Source organism: Tenrec ecaudatus, chromosome 5, assembly GCF_050624435.1.
Source record: "Tenrec ecaudatus isolate mTenEca1 chromosome 5, mTenEca1.hap1, whole genome shotgun sequence".
Classification (NCBI taxonomy): domain Eukaryota; kingdom Metazoa; phylum Chordata; class Mammalia; order Afrosoricida; family Tenrecidae; genus Tenrec; species Tenrec ecaudatus.
The window spans coordinates 117,901,813-117,929,701 of NC_134534.1; the positions used below are offsets into that span (position 1 = coordinate 117,901,813).

At 36.8% G+C, this 27,889-nt stretch overlaps 2 protein-coding genes across 3 annotated transcripts in view; one reads left to right on the forward strand and one right to left on the reverse strand.

Annotated features, from left to right (window-relative positions):
* On the reverse strand, positions 1-25,430 carry ASPN (asporin). Of its 2 annotated transcripts, XM_075550723.1 has the most exons (7): positions 25,166-25,430; positions 16,503-16,615; positions 11,744-11,957; positions 9,657-9,767; positions 4,568-4,661; positions 3,710-3,848; positions 1-616 (listed from the first exon to the last, which is right to left on the reverse strand). In XM_075550723.1, the coding sequence occupies exons 1-7, from the start codon at positions 25,422-25,424 to the stop codon at positions 419-421; spliced, it is 1,128 nt and encodes a 375-aa protein (XP_075406838.1). In that variant the 5' UTR covers positions 25,425-25,430; the 3' UTR covers positions 1-418. The 2 variants fall into 2 exon arrangements, with proteins under 2 accessions (XP_075406838.1, XP_075406839.1); XM_075550724.1 differs by lacking the exons at positions 3,710-3,848; positions 4,568-4,661 and having other exon boundaries at positions 597-616.
* CENPP (centromere protein P) overlaps positions 1-27,889 on the forward strand; it is a 338,488-nt gene that overhangs the window by 118,729 nt on the left and 191,870 nt on the right. The gene's annotated exons all lie outside the window — the stretch shown is intronic.

The window sequence follows — 27,889 nt, forward strand, 5'->3', positions numbered from 1 at the left end:
ATATGATTTTCCAACCAATGAGAGTACCTAAGTTCTGCTAAGTCATGCACTTCATTTACAGTACAGTCTTTTCAAATTACATTGGATAGCAAAGTGCTTGGAACCTACTGGCTGAAATTTTTATTACTGAGAAAGAAATATTGAATCTTGAGATTTATTCAATATAATCTGTATGAAAAGGAAACTTTCAGTAATCCTCTTAATCCTGAGGTATCAATAATTTTGCAAAATTCTGATATAATTATTTTTTTCATAAACTAAGTCAGATTTCCCTTATTAGGTATGTAATTCATAACTGTAATATTTGGGAATAGTTTTTTGCATATGTATGTAGTGCCACCACTGTTAATTGAGTTTACCTATTCTCAATGTAATTATTTTTAATTATATATTAAATGAGTATTACTAATTACCAGTTTTACTTTCTGAAGTTTCCAAGCTGAATACTCATTCTGCTCAAAATACAGCGGAATGTTGCGGGTTGTACTTCCCAGTACTTCACTGGGTTGTTGAATAAGCTTATTGCACTGTATAAGGATTTCTTCATCTTGGGCACTGTTGGACAGAAGTCGTTCACTCCCACTTTTGTAATCGAATTAGAATGAAGGAAGATTATCTGTTGTAGTAGGAAAAGAACAGTGGGTTATTAATATGTAGTGCATGTAAAACGATTCAGTCTTCTGTTTATTTTTATCTTTGTTTATAAGTATTTCCACCAAAATAAGTATATTTTAATATATATTAAATATCTGTAATAATGTCTCAAACTCATGTGCTACAAGAAAAAGTACTCCATATTTTGGATGTGCCATAATCAAAGCTCACAAATTAAGTTCCTTTTCTTTTTTTAAAATTCTTTTTCCTCTTTCTCTCCATATTGGCTCCTTTTCTATCTATCTTTATATACTGTTGAGTTGTTCCTAACTGATGGCATCCACATGTGGGTTTCCAAGATTGACCTTTCCTAAGCAGATTGCTAGGTGAGTTCAAACGACCAACTTTTCCACTTGTAGTCTAATGCTTAATCATTTGTACTATCTAAACCCAAAGTCAAACCTTCTTCCATAAATTGAATCCCAATTCACAGTGACCCTACAGGACAGAGCAGAACGGTTCTTAAAGTTCTAAGGCTAAATCTTTGTGGGTGCAGACAGTTTCATCTTTTTCCTGTGGAGCAGTTGGTAGATTTGAAACACCAACCTTTCAGTTAACAGCTGTCCCTTAGCCTAAAGTGCCATTAGACCTACAAAGAGATGTATGTGCACACATGCACACCTACATGGAACCTAGATGGTACTATGGGTTAAGCATTCAGCTGATAACCTTGAAGTTGACTGTTCAAACCCATCAACTGCCTTGCAGGAATAAATTGAGGTCGTCTACTTCTGTCAAGATTTACCACTTCACTACTTATACTTTATCCTATTTAGGGTCAGTAATAGGTAGAATTAACTTGATCTTATTTATTTTTGCTATCATACATAAACATATGTATGTGTCTCCTGTGTATGTACACATATAGGTAGATATCTATATATTTGTAGACATCTACATATACACATAGAGAATGAGAGACGTGTGTTTGCAAATATGCATAGAGCAAGATATACAAAATTGGATTCCCTTTTTTTTTTTAGCAGCTGAAGTTTTATTTTGTGTTAGAATAGCCTATTTACATATAAACCAAAGGATTTTTTCCCTGCTGACCAAAACCAAATACACAATTTCAATGAAAAATAAATCGCAAAAACCATTAAGTCATCCAGAGAATACTTCAAAAGAAATATTTCCATGAACTTTTTGAAGCCCTCCTGTATGTGTATATATGTGAAAGGGTTGAAATAGTTCATGGAAAAGTAGAAGGGCAAGAATGGATTTTTTCCATGGACTTTTGGGAGCTCCCTTGTATATTTTGAGAGAGATATAACCAAGAGAAACAGAGAGAAAAGATGTAATTTTAGAGACATATTTAAAATATTGGAAGTGAGCAGAATGAAAGTTAATGCTCCAGGAATTTGGCTTCCAGTAAGTTAGTGAAGAATGTTAGCTTCCAAACACCTGCCTCCATGGTACCATCAGCTGAGATCCATTGACTAATGTAAAATAACCTCATCCCTCATCAGTAGATGTGCCTTTTCTTGGCTGCTCCCCTGCATGTACCCCTGCACTTACTCAAATCAAACTCACCGCTACCTAGTTGGTTCTCACTCACAGGACCCTCCTGATAAGACCGAGTAGAGCTGTTCTGTGGGCTTCTTCCTTCTCCATCTGCTTCTAGCTCCTGCTTGCCATCTGACCTGTGCCCTTCAGAGCTACTCTTGTTGCCAGTCCAACAGTGTGCAGAGACCGTATGCACATGTCTCTTTAAATTAAAATTTTACCTGTACATTAGTGGTGAGTATAGGAACTTTCCTTCAGCCCCCTAAGTTCTAAACTCACTGCCATTGAGTGAATGTTGAGTTAATAACAACCCTGCAGACCCTGTAGCAACTATAGAGTCGTAACAGCCCTTGAAATCCCTTATTTCACCTTTTGTGGCAACTGGGAAATTTTGGGGAAGTCAAATCAATCTAATTAATTCACAGCACTTTGGCATGTAAAAATTTAGGAACCTTTTCCCCCCAAAGCTGGGATTTAAGCTTCTGGTCATTGTTACTTCTAGATTTTGCTTTTATATCTTGCTATGATAGATTTGAGCCATGGCATGAAATCTAAGCATTGTGAAAAACCTTTAGTTTTGATATCAGGTACCCCTGTGTCTTGCATTTGTCTCAGAGATTTTGTGGCAAATGTTGTATTTGGTTCTGGCACGTTTCCCCGGTAGCTCAATATTAATACACAGCCCACAGCACTGACCTTACTGGGAGTGGAAATTATTGGATATGCTATGTTTACTTTGTGATAATTCATTGGATGGTATACTTATGATTTGTGTTTTTTCTGTGTTATGATTCTCTTCATTGAAAATAAAAATTAAAAATGCTAGCAATTCTAGATTTGAAAGAGACCAGAAGCTGGAAACAGAGTTGTGGAGTAAAGTAAGCAAAAATGAGACCTGAGATGGGATAGTTTGAGTGAGAAAGGAGACAATTGATGCTTTTTTAGTCATATAGACAAAGACAGCATCTGAACAACTCAAAGCCAGAGGTCCAAAGGTTGAGGCCAAATCTGCTCATAGCACATCTGTTTTGATGACTAAGCTTTCAAAGAAATGCAATAATTAAAATTGTTTAAAGATAACCCAAAAGAAAATTAGAAAAAGCAAAATGGCTCCGGTCCCAGTTCTGTTCACGCATACAGCACCCCCTAAAACATATTAAGGTGAAAATGGGAGTCTGTACAGATTTTACCTAAGGTTAATAGATGGGACACGCCTAACGTTGAAATCTTATCTTTAATATTTCCTGGGGGACTTCATCAGGATCTCAAAAAGAATCTGTGACCTCTCTTACCTAGTTAAGAATTATTAGATTGGATGGAAAATATGTTCAGTAATGAATAAGAAACGATAAATTGTGAACTCTGTAATCTCTAATTACTAACATTCTTTTAATTGTATATTCTTTTTTGAATAAAACAAATTATACTAATTTAGAATATCACTCTGTATTGAGTGTATAAAGACCTGGAATCTACTTTTGGAAGATGTTGATATATTTTATTTTTTTAAGTGTACTCACATATACCAAATACAAATAGATTGTTTTACCTGGAGGTATTTCAATTCCTGTAATCCTGAAGGGATTTTTTTAAGTTTATTGTTTTCTAAATGGATTTCTCTTATGCGCGGTATACTTGAAAGACTTCCATTTTCAATATCGGCGATTCTGTTATTTCCTAGGCCCAGCCTAAAAATGAATTAAAATGTATAAACTCTTAAGCAGATGGGTAGGTATAAAGTACTGTAACCTAAATTAAACCAAGACACAACTTGATTAGAAAGATAAGCTTGTACTATATTTCATGATTTTTAATAACCTAGTTAATTATATGGCACCCTCTAAAGACTCACTATCAGAAAATAATTTAATCTTAAAGCAAAAGGGAAAAATTGAAAGTATCCCTTTTCTGCGTACTTTGTTTCTCTCTTTTATTAGCAGATCCAAACCCACTCCTCTGGTGTTGATTCCTACTCACAATGACCTTGTGGTGACTTTCCAAGGCTGCAAATCAGCCTTGTAGCAGCAGCAGCAAGAATGGTGACGCTTTCGCCTTTCCTTCATACTCTCCAGCAGCAGTAAAGAGAATCTGTACTCAAAACTAAACTCACTGCTACTGAGTTGATTCCAGCTCATAGTGACCTTGTGGTGACCCTAGACGGAGCTCTGGTATCTTAGTGGTAACAAGGTCAGCGATTTGAACCAACCAGGTGATCCAGTTTAGAAACACAAGGCTGTCTACTTGTGTGAAATGTAACGTCTTGGAACCCAAAGGGGCAGTTACTCTGTCCTGTAGAGTTCGGGAGATGATTATCTTCACTGGAGTCCTGAATGCAGTTCTTCAGAAGGTTTTGGTGATATGATCATAAATACTGCCACTTCCATGTTTAGATTGTGGTGACTTTTACCTTTGTAGATCTTTATATCGCTTAAAATCCTCTTGCTCCACATTTGAAATTTTATTATAATCTAAATGAAGTTCCAATAAAGTTGATGGTAAGTCTATTGATAACGGAAAAAAATGACATGTTACATCAATTGGGAAAAGCCCATTGCTTTTTTAATACTTATTATTCTAAACAGATAAAATATTTGGCTCCATTTCCAGTTTAAATGGGTAAGCTACAATATTGAATGCTTGCACAGATACAGAATTAATTTACTTTCACTAGCTGAACCATTTGTTAATGGGAAATGCATATAAATTACAAATTTCTGCAGATAGGTTCTTTTGTACAATAGCTTATTTTGTCTTCTATTCAATCTTTTTGCATTTTGTGTGTGTGTGTTTTAAACTTCTTACTGTGAATTGAGTGAAAGTTTATAGAGCTTTAAACTTCTTACTGTGAATTGGGTGAACGTTTATAGAATGCTTATACAGTTTCCCATTCAATTCATACATATTTTGTTTCATGTTATTGATTGCAATCCTCATAATATTTCATTACTTAGTCTAATTTTCCTTGTGTTTTCCATATCTATATTTCTATTCCTTCTTCTCTGCTAATCCTTTTGAACTTTACCCTTATGTAAATGATGATTGATATATATAATATATCTCAAATGGTTTGTCGCTCTAATGAGAATGTACTTCTATTTCCATAATGTTATAATTTCCTTAAGAAAGCTATTGCAAAAAAAGAAAAAGAAAGAAAGAAAGCTATTGCTTGGCAGAAAATTGACCATGAGATGAGATCATTTATAAATTTGAAGGGTAACGAATTATAGGCCATTGTCTTTGGGATTTCCCAGTCTCTATCTGAGCTGTAAGCCTGGTATTTTTTTATGGTTTTGAGTTTTATTCTAGAATTTTCTCCCATACTATATTGGACCTTCTAGTATGATCCTTTTCAGAGCACCTAATAGTGGTAATCAGACATAATCTAGTTCTTTCAGTCTCAGGGTCATGAAGACTGATGTTTGTGTACTGTATTCACCGGGCTTCTTGTTTCTAGTTTTTAACATTCTTCACTGTTTCCTTCCTCTAGATAGGGAGAGAGACCAATAGTTGCGCCTTAGATGGCCACTTGGATGAGCTTTTAAGTCAAATCTGTAAATATGTATGAGAGCTGATAGCCTCGTCTCATCTTTCTCCTCACAGTGATTGATGGACTTGAACTGCCAGTCTTACCCAACAGTGCCACCAGGGATCTAATAGAATTATTCAGTATTGTAACTTGAGGCTTAATATTTCCTTCAGTTTTTTCAGCTTGAAAACTGCCAAGTGTGTTCTTCCCTTTTAACTTTCTGACTCTTGGTCTTTTCACAGTTTGTTACTGTGCTTTACTTTGTCTACTTGAGCTTTTGAAATCTTCTGTTCAGCTCATTTGCTAAAGAATTTCTTCCATTCATTTTCACTACTCTGTGCAAGAGCAAGTTTCAAAAATGTTCCTGACATTGATTTTTGTCTTTTCTTTCTTCCCTGTATTTTCAACAACTTTTTTACTTTATCTTTTCTTTCTTTTTTTATTTGAGAAGTGTAGAGGAGGGGTCTTACACAGAGATTGCTTTATTTATCTTTTTATAAATTATTTTATTGGGGCTCTTCCAGCTCTTATAATCATCCATACATCACTTGTATCAAACACATTTGTGCATATTTTGCCATCATCATTTTCAAAACTTTTTCTTTCTACTTGAGCCCTTAATGTCAGCTCCTCTTCCCCCCTCTCCCTCATCCTGTAAACCCTTGATAAATTATAAATTATTATTTTCATATCTTACACTGTCAGCTGGTTCCCTTCACCCAGGTTTCTGTTGTTTGTCCCCCTGGAGGGAGGGGTTATATGTCAATCATTGCAATCCGTTCCTTCTTATTCCCCTACACCCCCCCCCCACCGCCAACTTCCCCTACCATCATAGTAATCACTACTCGCATTACTGTTCCTGTGGGGTTTATCTAGCTTACATTCTGTGTCATGAACTCTTATCTATACCAGTGTATATGTTCTGGTCTAGCTCGATTTTTAAGGTATAACTGGGGTCATGATAAGTGAGGAGGGGGGAGCTTTAAAGAACTAGAGGAATTTTGTGTGTTTCCTTGGTGCTATACTGCACCCTGGCTGACTTGTCCTTCCTTGTGACCCTCTGTGAGGGGAGGTCCAATTGTCTATAGGTCTCCATTCTGACCCCTCCTTCGGGCACATCCATACGATTGTTTTGGGTCCTCTGATGCCTAAAACCTGATCCAGTTGATACCTCAAGATCACACAGGCGGGTGTACTTCTTCCATGCGGGCTTTGTTGCTTTCCTGCTAGATGACCGCTTGTTTCACTTTAAGGCTTTAAGACCCCAGACACTCTTTCTTCATTTATCTTGTCCTTGATGTCATTCCACAGACCCTATTGTCTTTAGCTACTCATTTTTTTCTTTTGTTCTTTACAAAAAAATACCTTTATTTTCCTCTTCAAACAACAGACTATTTACTTTTTTCCTCCCAAGGTAATCATAATTACCTAACACAAAAATTGGCATTTACCAAAGTATTTCCCTTTAACAAGAAACTAAGCATCATAGAATCTCAAAATTAAAAAGTTTTTAAGAAACCATCTTGTTGCCTTTATAAAACAAAATAGAAGCAAGCATAAGTCAAGAAAATCTATTCATACTCAGGTCCTTCTCCAAAACCAGCATTGTTGTGTTATTTCCATTTAGCAAAATCTTATCTAATTTAGTAATCCTTCTCCGTTTTGGTGTGATTTCAAATTCAGTGACATACAATATCATGTTGAAAAAGTCATCCCCCCAATATAAGTCATTCTGCATTATATTGCGAATTCTTGAGCCTATACATTTATATTCAAGCTCCAGAGATGGCAGTTGCAATGGGTTGCTAGTAGTATCAGCCACCATGGTTATATGGAAAACGGTTATTAGTTTTCAATGCCTCAAATTTATTCTTGAGGTGGTCTATAAAGTTAGAGGAGATATACTCAAGGTCAGATTGAGATATATTCATATACTCATCTCAGCTTGAGATGACATATACTCATTATTCAGCTTTTGTGGACTTTTAAAACTTTCTTTTACCTTGAACTTGAACTTGCATATGAGCAAGTGATGGTCTGTTCTGCAACCAGCCATGGCCTTGCTTTGACAGATGATATTGAACTTTTTCAGCATGTTTTGCTACAGATATAGTTTATTTGAGTATTGTCTATTCCATCTAGCAAGGTTCATGTGTGTAGTCAGTTTTGGCTGTTGAAAAAACTGACTTGTGAGTGAATCATTGGTCACTGAACTTCTGTTATATGATCTTCAGCATAATTTCTACCAATGCCTCCTTGTTGACCTTTGACTCATGGCAGCCTCGCACATAGTGGACGGACTACTAAGATCCATGGGGCTCTCTTAACCTGATTTTTGGAAGTAATCACCAGGCCTTTTTTCCTTGACTGCCTTAATCTAGAAGTTTTCCTGAAACCTACTCAACATGACCGATCGGTAGTGGCTGCACATGAGGTGTATTCACAAGGCATTAAACATAGGTTTCCCATGGAAGCATTTTACCACTGATCTGCATTTGCCTCACAGAGAGAACTAGCAATTCATATATCCACAAGAGCCAGCAAATTGCCCATTCTAGTATAGCTGGTGGCAAACTTGACTTAAGTTGTTTTTTTTCTTTTAAAATGTATTTATTCTGTAGTTGTTGAAAAGATATACAGTAAGATATACACCAATCCCACGGTCTGCAAGTACAATCTAGTGATGTTGATTACTTCAAGTTGTGCCGTTGTTATCCCCTTCCTTCTCGGAGTGGTTCCTTCTCATTAGTATAAACTCGCTGTCCGTACTCTAATTGCCCGTGTAATTTTAATCCCATATACTACTTTTTTCCCTTCAAACTTTTTATTTGGAATTAGGCTTACATAACAGATAGTTGTTTGCATTCAACAATTTAGCAAACCTTCCAGTGACATATGCTGTTCCCATCCCCTCCACCACTTCCTTCTAGTAGTATATATCATCCTCTTCATCTAAACTAACACCTGTCTGCCTTCAAGCATGTTGCTTCCCATTCCCTCCATTCCTCTCTCACCCTTGGTAACCATTAAAGTCTGTTTCTTTTGGTTCAATTAATTTCACTTAGCACGATGCCCTCCAAATCCACCATGTCATGAGGTGCCTCACAGTTTCATCATCATTTTTTAATGATGGGTAGTATTCCATTGAGAGTATGTATACCTTCCCTTGATGGGCATTGCATGTGTTTCCATGTTCTTGCTGTTATGAGTAGTACTGCGATGGATATGAGTGTCCCTCTAACTGGTCCTGCTGTGGTCTTTGTTCTATAGGGCAAGCACCATGCAGTGCAAGTGCTTGGTTTTAGGATTTTCCCAATTGTTTGATATGAGTGTCCCTTCCAGGCTTCCCACCTAACCACTGCTCCTCTGCTGGTGTAGTTGGTTTTCATCTTCTCTCCTTTCTTCTTTAGGAAATTGACCACATCTGACAAACACTTTAAGGAGTCCTTCCTTGTATATTTGGCTGTATATTGTTCTGCTGACTGAAAGACCAGCTGTTTGAACACCCCTCTGTCCCCAGGTGCTCTGAAGGAAAAAGATTAGGCTGTCTGCTCTCATAAAGATTTGAAGTCTAGGGGCTGTTCTACTCTGTCATATTGAGTCATTATGAGCCAAAAATTGACTTGAGACAGAGAGTTTGGATTCGATTGACAGATACTTCATAGAATAGCAAGTATAGATAAATAAATATGAGCAAAAGGAATGAAAAGAAACTTAATTTCTTCTTAACATTTGTTCATTCTAGAGAAACAAAAATTTTGCCTCAAAACTTTAAAAAATAAAGCACTTAGCTTATCTTTGAAAAATGCTAAATTTCATACTGTACTGGCCATGTATACTACTAAAAAAGATTTCTAATAACAGTTTAGTTTCGACCATGTTTCTATTTGTACAGTTTACAATAACATTTAATGCCCTTAAAATTATATCAATGTTTCAATATTTTCTATATTAGAAAGTAAATACAAACCTTTAGGAATTGAAGTTAGTTTTGCTTCAGCAATTCTGATATGAAATACTGTCATTCCTTCAAATGCTCCTGACTCTATCCCATTATTATCAAGAGGATTTGCACTCATTTCTGTGGGGGAAATTATATAGTTTAGCATGCACATACTGTATATGACAGAAATTTACAACGCAATGATACACATCCCAGTTTTGATTCATGTGCACTTCATGATTTAGCTCATTTTTAACTCCATATATCTGTTTCTATATCTATATTCTCTCCTCTCTGCCTCAGAAAATGACATAAGTTGGAATATAGAACATGCTCATTATTTTGCTTTGAATGAGTAAATCCATAGCTTGCTGCTACCCTCCTCCAACCATGGACATGATAAAGGTTTTATTATAGTAGCATTACATCAGAAAAAGATAATTCTTTATTTAACTTAAAGTATTTCTGTTTGCTAGTGTACATTTTATTTAAATTTTTTCTAGTGTACATTTACTCAGTACCTAAAGGAAGTTTGATGAAGCAACTCTACTTTTTTTTAAGGCAGTTCTACTCATCTAAAGGTTTGCTATGAGTTAGATTTGACTTAATAACATATAAGAATGACAAGAACAATACTAAACTTAAAATAAAATGTAAGTCACTTGGAAATTGTTTTTTAATTAGAAGAAATATAACATTGGGTAATTTTTGGTAACTGTGGCTATTTGATAAATACCAGGTATTTGTTTGTTTGAATGGAGCAATTGAAGTATTACTTGGGAATTTGAGCAATGGAAGTATTATTTGGGAATTTTGAAGAAACAATGTAAGCTAAATACTGTAGATATGTGATTGTGGTAGAAGTAAAATAGGATAGAATTTTAAAATATAGCACAAACATTTCTTCTATCAGCAATCTAAAAGCTATCTTAAATCTAACCAAAAAAGATATTTAAAATCTAATCAAAATCTAGTTTATATTTTAAGTAATAACTCAACTAATTTGGTATGTTAACTTGAGTAGTTTATAGAATCCATTTTACAAACTATGTTTATGTGGAGGAGATAAGCCAGTCAGCGTGCAGTGTAGCAACAATAAAACATACAACTTTCCTTTAGTTCTGAACTGCTACCTACCCCCCACTATCATGATCCCAATTCTACCTTACAAATTTGGCTAGACCAAAGGATGTACACTGGTACAGACAGAGACATAGGGAATCCAGGGCAGATGATCCCTTCAGGACCAGTAATGAAAGTGGTGATACAGGTAAGGTGGAGGGAGGGCAGGGTAGAAAGGGGGAACCGATTACGAGGATCTACATGTAGCCTCCTCCCTGGGGAACGGACAACAGAAAAGGGGGTGAAGGAAGACATTGGACAGTGCACGACATGACAAAATATTTATTATTTATAAATTATCAAGGGTTCATGACGGAGGCAGGAAAATGAGCTGATGCCAAAGGCTTAAATGGAGAGCAAATGTTTTGAGAATGATGAGGGCAATGAATATACAAATGTGCTTGACACATGTATAGATTGTGATAAGAGTTGTATGAGCAAAAATAAAAAAGTTGTATGAGCCCCCGATAAAGTGATTAAAATTTTTTTAGAAACTTTAAATTTTAAGGAGAAAACTATACATTGGAGAGATCTAATAGCACCTAATCCAATGGTCATTCTTAGAATCACTAATGTTAATTTAGTTATTATGTTTTCTGATGTGATGCAACATCTATTAATATTTCCTTAAAAATTTGAAATGTGCTTCCATAAATGTCATATCCAATAAAGTCCATGGAGCAGTTTTACTCTATTAAAAAAAAACTACCTTTGAATTAATAAGAATAATATAGATGTTTTCAAGTGAGGTCTAGAAACCACACTGGTATTTTAGGTATTTCAAAGGAGATTGCAAAGTCATACTTTTTAAGTGCTATAAATTTTGCTTGATAATTGAAGTTGTGTTTTAAATGACTACGCTAAGTAAGGATTATAAGATTCAAAAATATATTTTGGAAATTATCAGTTGTAATATTTGTTAATAATGATGCATTTCTTTATATTTGCATATTGCTTATAATTTCAAAATATTCATTCATTTGAAAACTTACCCAGAACATGTAAAGCATCCATTCCTTTGAATGTGTCCTTGTGTATTTTCTTAACTTTATTATCATGAATTCTAAGTTCTGCTAATGACTTGGGAAGATTAAGTGGTATTTCACTAAGTTGATTATGGGTCAAATACAGCCTTCGTAGCTTCTTTGTGGTTAGAAAGGCTTTTGGGTGAATCTTTGTTAATTTGTTGTTGTTTAGAATCAGACCCTAGATAGAACATAGAAAGTTAAGCAATAACAGGAAGAATATTTGATTCCTCTATAATATATGATTAGACAATCATGAAAATAAATTGACCATGTAAATAAATTTACAATCCAATCTAAGTTAAAACAAAATTTCTACTGTGTTGGAACAGTGTGCAAAGGTTTAGTTGCTTTTTTTATACCTTTCGTTTATATAAAATCTCATCTTGTTCAATTTAGCTAATCTTTGAGATGCTTCTTTTCTGTATTGGACTGGGGTGTAAGCCATTATGTCTCTTCTATATTTGTTCTACATTCTAAGTTAGAGAAAACAAAGATTAAACCTGCCATTTCCATTTAAATTGCAATACTAAGAGGAGACGGTAGTAAATAATCACAACCAAATTACAACACTGAGTGGAGAAGGTAGTAAATAATCAAACCAAATTAAGCCTCATCTTGCCTATATAGACGTGTAATTTTGAAGTGCTAGTTCATCCCCTTCTGTTACCCTTCTAAGCAGGTAGGGGAAAGTAACTACTGAGTTCTAGTAAAGGCATTAATGCTTATTGAGAGCTAACTATGTTCTAGGAAGAGTGAAAGATACTCTTCACTTTTGTTTTCTTGCTTAATCCTCATAAATGTACATGACAAAGAGCAGAGCCATATTTTTCCCACTGTGTTTTCAGGTCCATGGGGGACCATACTTGTTCTTTTTAAACGTATATCTAGACCACTCTTATTTGGTAAGAATCCTCATAAATACAGCTTTGAGATGATATATATGTGTATATTTTATGTATAGCTTTGAAATATATATGGAAGAGAATATATTTATTTTATAACTAAGTCATCACTTAAATATTAAGATAATCAACAATAATAAAATGTATTCCAACTGGTTCACTCTTTAATTTTAGAGCCGAGAAACTTTTGGAGAAGGTTTTGCCATTTTTGTACCATCAGACAATGGAAATATGGCCTATAACTACTTCAACTACTTCTTCAATTCATATTCAGCTTATATAACCATAAGAATAATAACTAGTGGTATTTTAAATTGAAATGATCATATATTATTTCATTAAAATTTGAAGGTAGGCAGACTTGAAGTCAGTTCTTGGCTCCACCACATGCATAGTAAGACTGAAAAAAGAGCTAAACCTCACTCCCTGCATCTTTAAAATCAATGTCATACAATCTAATTCTTAGAGTGGTTATTAAGATTCATAAACTAATATGTATACAATAAAAAGAGGCAAATACTTATACACATGTACTCCCTCAATGCAAGAATACTTTGTTTTATTAAACTGGCATTACATGATGCTCACATTCCCGACAATCGCTGAAGACAAAGTGGGTGCATAAGCAAATGTGGTGAAGAAAGCTGATGGTGCCCGGCTATCAAAAGATATAGCATCTAGGGTGTTAAGGACTTGAAGGTAAACAAGCGGCCATCTAGCTCAGGAGCAACAAAGCCCACATGGAAGAAGCACACCAGCCTGCGTGATCACGAGGTGCCGAAGGGATTAGTTATCAGACATGAAAGAACAAAAAATCATATCATTTTGGGCTCACCTCCCTGATATGATCGCTGAAGACAAATGGGTGCATCAGCAAATGTGGTGAAGAAAGCTGCAGGTGCCCAGCTATAAGAAGATATAGCATCTGTGGTCTTAAAGGCTTGAAGGTAAACAAGTGGCCATCTAGCTCAGAAGCAACAAAGCCCACATGGAAGAAGCACACCAGCCTGAGTGATCATGAGGTGTCGAAGGGATCAGGTATCAGGCAGCATCACAACAAAATATCATATCATTGTGAAAGAGGGTGAGTGCAGAGTGGTGACCTTGCCCATCTATAGGCAATTGGACATCCCCTTATGGAAGGGTCGCAGAGACGGAACGAGCCTGTCAGCGTGCGGTGTAGCAACGATGAAACACACAACTTACCTCTGGTTCCTAAATGTTTCCTTCGTGCCCCCCCCCCATCCCTCCCTCCACCACTATCATGATCCCAATTCTACCTTACAAATCTGGCTAGACCAGAGGATGTACACTGGTACAGATAGGAACTGGAAACACAGGGAATCCAGGGCAGATGATCCATTCATGACCAGTGGTGATACAGGGAGGGTGGAGGGACGGTGGGGTAGAAAGGGGGGATCGATTACAAGGATCTACATATAACCTTCTCCCTGGGGGACGGATAACAGAAAAGTGGGTGAGGGGAGAGATCAGACAGTGCAAGATGTGACAATATAATAATTTATAACATCATGGGTTCATGAGGGAGGGGAGAGTGTGAGTGGTGAGAGAGGGGGAAAAAAAATGAAGAGCTGATGCCAGGGGCTTAAATGGAGAATACATGTTTAGAGAATGATGAGGGCAATTAATGTACAAATGTACTTTACACAATTTATGCATGTATGGATTGTGATAAGGGTTGTATGGGTCCCTAATAAAATGATTAATAAAAAAAGGCAGATACTAAACTGTTAACTGTTGTTACCATCAGCTTAGTGTTAGCCAACTGAATTATAAGGTTCTAATTTTTAGCACTTTTAAAACCATATGCTTTATACTTGCTTGTATTGTGTTCATATTAGGTAATTTTCAGACATCTATTTAGTTATAATATTACCATGATTCGAGAAAATATCACCATATAAAGTACTTGGTTTTAAAAAGAAAAAAATGCTTTTCAGATAGCCTATAAATTCTCTATATTAAATTTTAGCTTCTCGTATGGCCTTCTGGTTCTTACAACAATAGATAATAAGGTATTAGAGAACGAGTCAGATCATTTAAAAGCCACACACACACCAGCAAGTATGCTCAGTTCAAACCCACTATTATAGCCACATTCATTACGGAGACTTCTTGTCCTACTTTTGAAAGGCTATAATTTCCTCATCTTCCCTCTTTACATAAAGCCACATTGTTTGCTAATGACCAATTTGGAAACCTATGACTCCCAGTTTTGTGATTTTTCACATGAAAGCCTACACTGAAAATATGGTTTAACTGGAGACAATGTCAACCCAGGGCAACATTTAATAGTGCTAAATAAAACTTTCCCTTTACTTTGTATTACTTATTCTTTCTTTTATGCAGCTCCAACAATATCATGTCTCATTCAGAGGAAAAAAGAATAAAACTAAAAACCATACTCATTATGATTGAATCTACTGAGTCATACTTAGAGGTCAGACAGGGAAGCCTGATACAAACAAAGAACACATGCGCAAAGCCAAAGCTTTTCATGGCTGCATTCAGTTTTGACTCTGACTATTCAAAGTCAGAGTCAAAACAAGTCAATCCATAGAAGAGTAGTTCAGTTATGTGGTATGTACAATGGAATATAATACAGAAACACAACTGGATGGACTACCTATAAATTTTGTCTAAAAATGGTATAGCAAAAGTATGCATTCAGTACAATTTTAATTTGTAACCATTTCTTTTTAAAAACATTTTATTGGGGGCTCATACAACTCTTATCCAATCCATACATACATCCATTGTGTCAAGTACATTTGTTGCCATCATCATTCTCAAAACATTTTCTTTCTACTTGAGCTCATGATATCTGCTCCTCATTTTTTCCAGACCCTACCCGCCCCCCTTCCATCACAAACCCTTGATAATTGTAAATTATTATTATTTTGTAATGTCTTCCACTGTCTGACATGTGCCTTCACCCACTTTTCTGTTGTCCGTCCCCCAGGGAGGGGGTTATATGTTGATCCTTGTTATATCTTCCCCCTTTCTACCTCTCCTTCCCCTTACACTCCTGATATCGTTACTCTCATTATTGGTCCTGAGGGGGATATCTTTCCTGTACTTCCTGTGTTTTGTAATCATTTCTAAAGCAGGCAAAGGAATCTGTGTTTTTAAAGGAAATGCAAATGTCTGGGAAAGCTATAAAGGAAACAAGGGACTTGATATCCTAAAAGCTGGCAATTCACTCCGGTCACAGTGGTGGAATCTCAGCAGTGGTCTGTGCTTTAGTGGGTGATTGTTGAAACAGTATATTCTTTATAGCTATTCACGGATTGTCTGTGCTTTATTGCTTTTTATGTGCTTGCCCTATTTCATAATACAATTTATAAAAGGACAAAGCAAAGACTTAATGGCAACTAGGCTGTATAATCTGATGCCAGGGAACTGATGGCAAGTTACTGTTCTTAATTGTGCTCATTTCCTTATAAATTAAATAATAGTAATAGTTTCTGCTATAACATGAAGATTCATAACTATTTTTGTGATCCACCAAGCTGCTAAGCTTCCTCTTTCCCTTTATTTTTCAGTATAACAAAAAGAAAGTATAATGTGCTCCTAACTGATATTACATAGTAAGAAAAGTATATTTTACTATGCTTAGTAATAAAATATAATGTTAAATCTATAATTTTTATTGAGTGGGAAACTGTTGAATAATAGTGGCCTCCTCATTCTGCACTCATGTAAACGTAAGAATTGTTTCCACTAAAATGAAACAATCATTTCAGCAGTGATATAGACTATTCACTAAACATTTGAAAATAAGAAGGTAATTTTCTTACATAAAGTGAAGTGAGCCCTTTAAAATCATTTTCTTTTATTTCCTTGATTTTATTGTTTTGAAGGTCTACCATTCGCGTATCAAGTGGAATGTTTCTTGGAACTGAGGTCAAACCTGAGAAATAAAAAACATGTATCATATACTGGAAAACAAAGATGAGATTACTAATATGATTAAAATATACTTTTCAAAAAAATCATGAACTTAACATTCCAACTGATAATAAAACATTCATTTCGAAAGGCGATAAGATTTTTTCAAGTAACCTAATGGTTTTTACAAGAGTGAGCTATCTGCTCCTTTGTCTAGCTGTGTCTACATATCAATACTCATCTGCTCCAAATTGAAACTGTTATTGTTAGGTGCCATTGAGTTATTTAGAAACTGTTAACGATGTTACGGATTATTCCTAAAAAATATGTGTTGTAAGTCATCTGTGCCTGTGGTTATAATCCTATTGGGAATGGATTGTCTTTGGTGTGAGACAGGGTTAATGAGACAGGGTTATGGTCAGGAGTATCACCAATCAGTCTCTTGAGATATAAAAATACTAAAAAAAAGTTAGTAAGTATAGGTGGGAAGAAAGATGCCAAGCCACATGAAGATCACCAGGAGCAGTGACCTAAAAGAAACAGATTTCCTCCAGTGTTATCAAAAAAGAAAGCCTTTCCTTATAGTTAGTACCCTGGTTTTGAATTTCAAATCTGTGAGAAAGTAATTTTCTGTTGGTTAAAGCCATCTGCTTGTGGAATTTCTGTTATAGCAGCACTAAATAATTAAGAGAATTACTCTATGTAACAGAAGAAATGCCCTGTAGAGATTTCTAGTCTGTAACCTTTACCAGTAGCTCTGGGAAACTGTGAGTGAGATATAGGTAGGACTGCAAACAAGCTAGATACTCCTTAGGAAGTAGTTGAGGCTCTTGGCCCCTCTAAAGATAAAAAAATACATCATTGAGGAAGTGAAACCATCTCTCAATGCAAGAATACGTTCTTCTAACAACCTGGCCTCTGTGATGCTCACCCTCCCAACACAATCACTGAAGACAAAATGGGTACATAAGCAAATATGGTGAAGAAAGCCAATGGTGCCCGGTTATTAAAAGATAGAGCTTCTGGGGTCTTAAAGGCTTGAAGATAAACAAGTGGCCAAGTAGCTGAGCCCTCATGGAAGAAGCACACCAGCCTGTGTGATCGTGAGGTTATCGATAGGATCAGGTATCAGGCATCAAAGACCCAGAGCAAAAAATAATATCAATGTGAATGAGGGGAAGGGTAGAGTAGAGACCCAGAGCCCATCTGTAGACAGTTGCAAATCCCCTCACAGAAGGGTCACAAGGAAGGGATGAGTCAACTAGGGCGCAGTATAGCACCGATGAAGCACACAATATTTCTCGGTTCTTTGAGGCTTCCTCACCCCCCACTATCATGACCCCAGTCCTGCCTTTCAGTTCTGGCTAGACTGGAGCATGTACACTGGAACAGTTAAAAGCTCTTGACACACGGAATCAGGTCAGATAAACCCCAGTAACAGAATTGGGATTAACGATACCACGAAGGTAGGGGGAAAGAGGGGGCAGTGAGGGGAGGAAAGAGGAACCGATTTCAATGATCGATGCATAACACCTCCCCCTCAGAGAGATGAACAACAGAAATGTGGGTGAAGAGAGACAGTGGTCAATGTAAGATATGAAAATAATAATTTATAATTTATTTAGTGGTCATGGGTGAGGAGGAAAACCTTGATATTAAGGGCTCAAGTAGGAAGTAAATGTTTAGAAAATGATGATGAACATATGTACAAATATGCTTGAAACAATTGATGTATGGAATGTTATAAGAGCTTTAAGAGCCCTGACAAAATGATTTTTTTCAAAAGATAATATCAGAAATCTATCTCCATGAGTTGGAATTGACTCGATAGTGATGTATAACATTTTCCAGAGAAAATTGCCATGGTTCTCTCTCATGGAGCTGCTGAATGGGGTTGAATTAGCAAATAAGATTAGCACTTGACTGGGATCCTGTGGTAAAATTTTCAGTGATAAATTGGGCCTGTTACCAGAGGCCTGGGAGCACTGTCACATGTCGTTGAACTGCTAACCACAAGGACGATTCAAACTTACAAGCCGCTTCTTAGGAGAAAGATGAGGCTACCTGCTCCCATAAAAAATTACACCAAAAGCTATAGTGTCTGGGGTCTTAAAGGCTTGCAGATAAACAAGCAGCCATCTAGCTCAGAAGCATCAAAGCCCACATGGAAGAAGCACACCAGCCTGTGTGACCAGGAGGTGTAGAAAGGAACAGGTATCAGACATCAAAGAACAAAAAATCATATCATTGTGTGCTCACCTCCATGATACGATCACTGAAGACAAATGTGTGCATAAGCAAATGTGGTGAAGAAAGTTGAAGGTGCCCAGCTATCAAAAGATATAGTCTAGGGTCTTAAAGGCTTGAAGATAAATAAGCGGCCATCTAGCTCAGAAGCAACAAAGCCCACATGGAAGAAGCACACCAGCCTGTGTGACCACGAGGTGTCGAAGGGATCAGGTATCAGGCATCAAAGAGAAAAATATATCAATATAAATGAGGATGAATGCAGAGTGGACAAAGCCCATCTGTAGGCAACTGGACACCCCCTTACTGAAGGGTCACAGGGAGGAGACGAGCCAGTCAGGGTGCAGGGTAGCAACGATGAAACATAAAACTTTCCTCTAGTTCTTAAATGCTTCCTCCCCCCCCCCACTATCGTGATCCCAATTCTACCTTACAAATCCAGCTAGACCAGAGGATTTACATTGGTACAGATAGAAACTGGAAACACAGGGAATCCAGGACAGATGACCCCTTCAGGACCAGTGGTGAGAGTGGTGAGACTGAAAGGGTGGAGGGAGGGTGGGGTGGAAAAGGGGGAACTGATTACAAAGATCTCCATATACCCTCTTCCTTGGGGGATGGACAACAGAAAAGTAGGTGAAGGGAGATGTCGACAATGTAAGCTATGACAAAATTATAATAATTTATAAATTATCAAGGGTTCATGAGGGAGGGGGAAAATGAGGAGCTGATAATAAGGACTCAAGTAGAAAGCAAATGATGTGAGAATGATGGTGGCAACAAATGTACAAATGTGCTTGACACAATGGATGCATGTATGGATTGTGATAAGAATTGTACAAGCCCCCAATAAAATGATTTTTTTAATTACACCCTCTGATACCCTCTATGGGGTTGCTGTGCGGCAGCATCCAACATGATGGTAGTGGGTGAGCACTGTCACTATGAGGGTGCTGACAGCTGAGGCACCACTTCTAGTGATTGACATGTGTCTATGGAATAGCAAATTTCTTTTCAGTCATTATGCTGTTGCAGTGCCAAATTGGAGTAAGTGGGTCTTGAACATTTTAAAGTGTTTGGGGTAGAAAATAGAAAAACTAATTTTTAACAACATTATAAGAAATTATATTATCTATGTTTTTCCAGTAGTGAGCAGCTCTAATTAGTTATAAATTATTTAATTTATAAGACTTAATTATACCTAACATTAATTTATGTTTCCAAACATCTACATCATCAGTAAAAGTAAAGTGACTTGTATTAAACTCCTTTCCAGCTGTGCACCATAGTTTAGGTTTCTATCAGCCTACCTATCCTTTAGTTAATCATCATTTCTCTTTGCAGGTACAGTTATAATAGTGATCTTTTCTGTCATTGAGGGCCCTTCCTGGCACAGTGATGAAAAGTTCTTGGCTGTTAGCAGAAAGGCCAATGATTTGAAACCACCAGTTTCCCCACTGTACAAAGATTGGGTAATTCAACTCTGTCTTATAGGCTTGTTATGAGTTGGTTAATGGCAGTGGGTTATTTTTTTTTCTGTAGTCTGAGAGTGAGTTACAGCTTCTTTGTGTAAATACTTAAGATTTACATGTGCCCCCTGCTTAGATTGTTTTTTTAATTACTGAAAATTAGCCAGGAGCTGTATGGACATATGTACTTCTTGCTTTATATAAATAGTATTTGGGTTAAATATATAACAATTAGTCATGCCATACAAAGTTAGACTTGGTGAGCATAGGACCTTCTCATTGCAACCCCCACCCAATATTTTATTTTCAAAATGTGTAAACAAACCAGAGAATGCCACATTTAAAATCCATATTTCAATCACCTATTTTCTATTATCACTATTTTGTATACTATCATGCACTGTCTGAGCAAATAATCAGAGCAGCTGGATAATATATAGAAGCAACAGCATCAGAACTGGAGTAAGACTTATTTGCAACCAGTGGTCTGCAGAGGACACAACCTTGATTAATGAAAGCGAGGACTGGAAGCACCTGCTGGTAGTGATCAAGGACTGCAGCCTTCAGTATGGATTAAAACTCATATAAAGAAGACCAAAGTCTTCACAACTGGGCCAGTAGGTAACATCACGATAAGTGAAGAAAAGGTTGGTTGTCAAGGATTGTGTCTTGCTTGGATCCACAATCAAGACTTGTGGAAGCAATAATCAGATTAAAAGATGTGTTGCATTGTGTAAATCTGCTGCACAAGACCTCTTTAGTGCAAGAATGTTACTTTGAGAACTAAGCTGCCCCTGCCCTAAGTTGGCATTTTGTTTTCCTCTCCCCTCCCACCCCAAGCTGATATATTTTCTATGGCTTTATATGCATGTGAAAGTTGGACATTGAATAAGGAAGACCGAAGGAGAATCCATTTGAATTGCGGTGCTGGTGAAGAGTGGAAAATACGCTGGAGTGCCAGAAGAACAAACAGATTTATCTTGGAAGAAGTACAGCCAGAATTCTCTTTAGAGTCACGGATGATGGGACTTCATCTCACATATTTTAGACATGTTATCAGGATTGAGACCAGACCCAAAAGGAAAAATCATTCTTGGTAAAGTAGAGGGACAGTGAAAAGATGAAGGCCCTCAACCAGATGGACTGACACAGTGGCTGCAACAATGGGGTCACGCACAGGAACAATTGGGAGGATGAGCAGAACATTGCTGTGTTTTGTTCATAGTTCACAGAGTTGCTGTATGTCAGCACTGACTTGACAGCACCTAACAGTAACAGCATTAAAGGATTCTGTAAATATTTTAACTATCAATCTTCTACTCTATAGCCATAATATTTAAAAATTGACACCATAGAAATTTGCTCATGAAGAAAGAAAAGGGGAACCCCTGCTTGCTTCCCTTCTCTCCTCTACAAGACATCAAAGGAGAGCAAAGCCAGCAGGCAGAGAGGATGCTGACTCTCATCAGCAAACAAGGAACCCAAATTCACTGCCATTGCTCTTAGCAATTTCTGAGACTGTTTAAGGGAGTAAAAAGCCCAGTCTTTCTCGTGTGGAGCTGCTGCTGGTTTCAAACTGCCCGCCATGCAGATTTCACCCAATTCATAACCACTACGCCACCAGGCTCCTGGGAGACAATCATTTCCTTTGAAGCCAAGATTCCTGCCCTGGAAACATTCTTGACTCAGTAAAACATGAATGCCCAGACACGGAGATCTCTGAGGAATGCAGGCACCTCAGATGTTGAAAAGAGACCAGTACTTTCTATAGCCAACCTGTTGAGAACCTTATTTTTTTAAACAGCCACGTCTACATTTCTTTGTCCTGTACCTCAAGGAAGACAGAATAAAGTTCTCTTTGTAAAGCCACAAAAAAAAAAAAAGAAAGAAAGAAAAGGGGTAACATTGTAAGTTACAAGGTGGAGGGACAGTTTTGTTTGTTTTTTGAGACTAGGCTAATTTTTCCATCTTAATAAGCCTGGAAGATTATTTTGGTAATAGAAAATAACGTAGGAGATCTTGTTGGAAGCTTAGGATCCTGCAGAAAGGAATCTTCTATTGATACAGAATTTGACAAGCCTACCCATACCCTACCCCACATTAAAATCCGAAGCTGTGGAAAGAGCCTAATTTACCGAAGGAACATGTTTGAAAAGTGCCCAGAGCCTCGTAATGCTTACTTTCACCATTAGCGGGCAAGGCCATTGATAGCAATGTGTTGTTTTGCATATCATACTATCACCGATTTTGTTAACGATTTTCATTTAGTCTTTTTTTCTAAACTAAGCAGAAGAGGCTGTTGTGAGGCAGTTTGGTTGTTCTGTTTCGGGGTGACAGTTGCATACTGGAGCCATGCTGTGCAATGTGTACTCTAGTACAGTGGATCTCAACTGTGGATTGGGGCCTCCGTGGGGGTCAAACAACTCTTTCACAGGGGTCGCCTATAACATCGGAAAACCCATAAATATTTAGTAATGTATAATTACATATTGTTTTGTGATTTATCACTTTGCTTTAATTTTCTTTAATTATGTTCAATTTGTAACTATGAAAATACATCCTGCATGTCAAATATTTACATTACAATTCATAACAGTAGGAAAATTAAAATTATAAAGTGGCCACAAAAATAATTTTATGCTTGGGGGTCACCACAACATGAGGAACTGTTTTAGGAAGGTTGAGAGCCACTGGTCTAGTGGCTTAAAGTGAGTAACAGAAGTCTTTGCTGTGAGCAACAAATTATGATAACCAGCACGAGAGACTAGTTTAAACTAAGGATACATAGCTCCTTCTCACAGCCCCAACCAGAGCAATCCTGTATAAAACCGTATATAGGTAGTTATATACAATAGATATATGTTTACATATGAATTATATATAGATAGCCACTTAGTATCAACTGTGAAAAAGCGCACGCGCACGCTCGCGCATGTGTGTGTGTGTCTTATCCATACCATGAAAACTTTCCCAGGGATTCTAACTTGGACAACCTTCGTTTCTCAATGAAATACCTTGGTGGTACTGTGGATTAAACATTGAGCTGCTACCATAAGATTAATGTTTCAAACATTTTCTCAAGCTACTCTGGAGAAAAATGATGGGGTTTCTAAAGCATATTTATAATCTTTCCTATAGGATGTCTATGAATTGTAATCAACTTGACGGCAGTAGGTGGATTTTCTGGATTAAATAATAAAATCGCATTTGTTTTTTTTACACAATTGCACACTTTGTTCACGTCTCTTGATTGTAGCAAACTTCTGACTTGCTGTTAATGCTGTGCCACAAACAAATACCGCACAAAAACCTAGTCTGAGATCTTTCCGAGTCCCCTCCTGTATATGTGGCTGCAGGAAACACCTCGGAGAGGTAATCAGTTTCAAGAATGAGAGAATGGGAAATTTTCGAGAGTGTATTTATCAGACATTGTCTTCTATGTCTCCACCTTTCCTCTCTTGAAAATAACTGAGTACAGTCCCTCCTGATATACATTCCTGTTACATCCCCTTCCTGAGGAGAGCATTGTTCTGTGCATGTTTTAACGGAACTATTGAAAAGATAAAATCAATGGCTCCCATTTTTAAAGAATTAGTCAACTCTGTTGTTTACTCCTATAAGAATAAACGTAAAAAGCAGATATATGAATTTTGAAGAAGTCTTAGTGGAGATCCAAAGCCCCTCTGTAGAAAATTGGACATCCCCTCACAGAAGGGTCATAAGGAAGGGATGGCCCAGCCAGGGTGCAGTAGAGCTCTGCGGAAGCACAACATTGCTCTCATTCTTTAATGCTTCCTCTCCCCCCACCCCACCCCGCCACCCCACCCATGCCAGCCACTATCATGGCCCCAGTTCTGTTTTACAAATCTGGCTAGACCAGATTGTTTTATCTTATACATGGGTACAGATAAGAGCCCTGGACACACAGAATCCAGGACAGATAAACCCCTCAAGACCAATAATGAGAATAGTGATACCATGAGGGTAGGGGGAAGGTTGGAGGAGAGGGGTGAAAGAAGAAGCAATCTCAAGGAGAAGCAATCTCAAGGAGAGACATGCAGCCCTGTCAGGGGGATGAAGAACAGAAATGTGGGTGAAGGGAGACAGCGGAGCTGTACAAAAGAAAATTAAAATAATTTATAAATTATCAAGAGTTCACAAGGATGGGAGGGAGGGGAAAAGGGGAGCTGATACCAAGACCTCAATTAGAAAGAAAATGTTTTGGAAATGATGGCAACATATATACAAATGTGCTTGACAAAATAGATGTATGGATTGTTATAAGAGCTTTAAGAGCTCCCATAAAATGATTTATTAAAATTATAAATCAATAAAGAGGTCTTGGAAATTGATTTAATTCAGCCACTTTTCGTGGCTGTTTTAAGCCTAAATAATTCAGAACAAATAGCGGATTATCTTTAACATTTTTAGATTTGAGGCAAAAACTTTGTGACCTATTTCATTGTTCTGCACATGCAACTTATGGTGTTATAGTAGAATTTTGCTTGAAATTCTATGACTCTACTATAAATCTACAAATCTCCATCTTCTCTGACCCTAAGCAGGAGGGCCATTTTCTCTGCAGGCAATTGACATTATGTTCTTTGAGTCAATTGAGGAAGAGAAGGAAATATTCCATATGTATAATTCTCATTCTTGTCACCGATTTTCTGGATTTGTAAATAAACTTGGATGTACTTTAGCTTTTATTCTATTTTCCACCTAAAAATCCAAATGAAAAAATATATTTCAATCAATGAGATAATGTTTAAAATTTCAGAGGATTTTCCTAGTCTTTTAAATTTTGTTAGTATAATACTATATTTCAAAGTAAAGTTGGTTTATTGTATTCTTACCGAGATCAGAACAGTGAACAACTCTTGAGTAGCATTGACATCCAAAGGGACATGTTGGAAGCATATCAAATGGGAAAAAAGGGTTCAAGGGTGTTCTTGTTGGGAAAAGAGTGTTATCATCGTCGTTATCATCATCGTCGTCGTCATCTGAATCTTCCATGTCTTCCAGCATCATATTCTTTAATGTCATCTGTGAAGGGCTAGAGAAGGGCTTGGCAGAGCACAGAGCCAAGCACAATAGGAGCACGTATTCCTTCATGTTATCTGAGAGGATCGATCTAGGGCCAAATAGACATTAAATAGTCAAAGTTTAAAAAATATTCCTGAAACTATACATTACTTACAGATAGCAAGACTACAATGAAATGGATTCTTATTCATTGTTTGTATGAGAATGAATTTTTAAAATGTTTTGGAAAGCAATTCAGCAATATATTGAAAACTTTAAAAATATTCTTATATTTCACCCAATGATTCTACATTTTAGAATTTTGTCTCAGGAATTAATTCTAATGAACAAAAAGCTGTTCACCACAGAATTATTTATAATAAAAAATTTTAAGTTAATTCTAATAGTTAAAAACTTTAAAAATAATTCCAATCATTTAAAAAAGGGAATGATAAAACCAAATAGGGCTTATTTACTTCACAAGATATTTTGAAAGATGCAAAATGTTTAAAAATATGGAACATTATTTTTAATTAAATATAGCAAAAATGAAAATCCACACATTTTAAAAGCAGCAAAACAAAAAATCCACCATAAAACCACTAAAAAACTGAAATGAATGTTCCTAATAGATGATATTTACTGAGAGTTTTCTTTTTGAGTCTTTTAACAATGAGCAAGTGTTAATTTTATAATTAGAAAATGCATAAATATTTTTAAGACAAAGACAAATTAGATTATTAAACCTGACCCTCTATTCCGAAAATACTTCCACTGAGTAAAGTCCTCAGTGCTTAGTACTGCTTAGTACACATCTGGAAGTTATTTTTAATTATGTTTCTCTTCCGTCGCCCTCCCCAATGTCACTTTTATTCTTGGTCACTTTTTCCACAGTGTCATTTGGAGATTTTTCTTTGTAATCTGTTCCACTGTCTAATACCTGATCCAAAGCATCTGATGTCCATACTATTCTTTCTTACTCATCTTTCCACGGTATTTTGATTTTTCATTGGCAGAGCTAAAAGTGGTGGTTGGATTTAATTTGTAATTTAAAAAAGATACATAAGCCTGGAATGTATAAATTGATCCTTTTAAGCACAGATTCGAGATCCCTATTGTCGTGGGTTATTTTTGGGATGCTGACTATTCGGTCTGTATTTTGAACCCACCAGCTACTTGCTAGAGAAAGAAGAAACTGTGTGTTCCTACAAGGATTTAGTCCCGTAAACCCTTGGTTTGTTTTTGAAGCACACTTTCATTGCCATTCAGTGGTTGAAATTCCCACAAGTGTATTATATAGTATTGCTTTAAATTATCACATAAGAAATATGTATTTACTTAGGCTATTTCAAAAATTTTAAACATCATGATAACACCCAGAACAGATATATCCTTCCCTTCCCTTGGAACATAAAGTTTCTTTACACAGAGATTTTCATTGGTGAAACTGATTCCATACCCATAACACCCCTTCTTGGCACAGGAATACATCCACACCCCTTAGACCACATCCAGTTAACAATCTGCCACTCTGCCATAGCCTGAGAACCAGTCAAACTTAGCTTGTGAAAGACTTAAAGTCATCAAAGTTGGTCTGGCCACAGAAAACATAGCCTCCCAAATCCTGGAACCATATCGGCTGACTACAATTTCTCCAGAGTCCAAAATCCACTTTAATATCTTTCCAAAAGTTTGTCTTTTTCCTGGATTTAGAAGACACGGGATGGGAGGGACAAAAATGAGGAGCTGACACTAAAGGCTCAGTAGAAAGAAAATGTTTTGAAAAAGATGTTGGCAAAACAAATGTGCTTGACACAATGGATGGATGAATTGTTATAGAAGCTGTAAGAGCCCCCCATAAAATGATTTAAAACAAAACAGAAGAAGACTCAAACTAATTTTCATTAATTAAGACAGTCATTTACATATAGAATATCTTCTCTAATCGCCAGGGAAAAATCAGAAAGTCTTTCATCACTCATTATCATTGTGTGTTGTCAAGTTAATTCTAACTCATAATGATCCTATAGAACAGAGTTCAACTGCCTCATTGGGTTTCCAAGATGGTCTTATTTATGGGAAAAGTTGCTGCATCTTTTTCCTACAGAGCAGTTAGTGGGTTTAAATTGCTGGCCTTTCAGTTAACAGCCAAATGCTCAACCATTGCCCCACCAAACTTTGTTACCAGTTTTGGCATCTCTTCTTGTCTGACCAGCCCACAAATTTCTGTTCTGTATACATTTGTACAAAAACTCCTGGGACTTCGGTGACTGTCAAGAGACAACTGTCATTCCAGGGGAGAGTCTCAGAGACTCACCAGAGGGCTGTTTCTTCGGGCCTACGCAGTGCTTTTGGGGGATGGTCTGCCTGAAAGCCGATCACCCCCTTAAGCTTAGTCCAAGAGACAGTTGAGTAGGAATGATTTTATGGTCAAATCTATATAGTCCACAGAGTGAAAAGTTGTATTGATAATACAGGGACAGTGGCTGTATTGTATTTAATTAGACAGCCCTAGTGAAGCACTACCACTTTAGGCATACTACCTTAGAAAATGC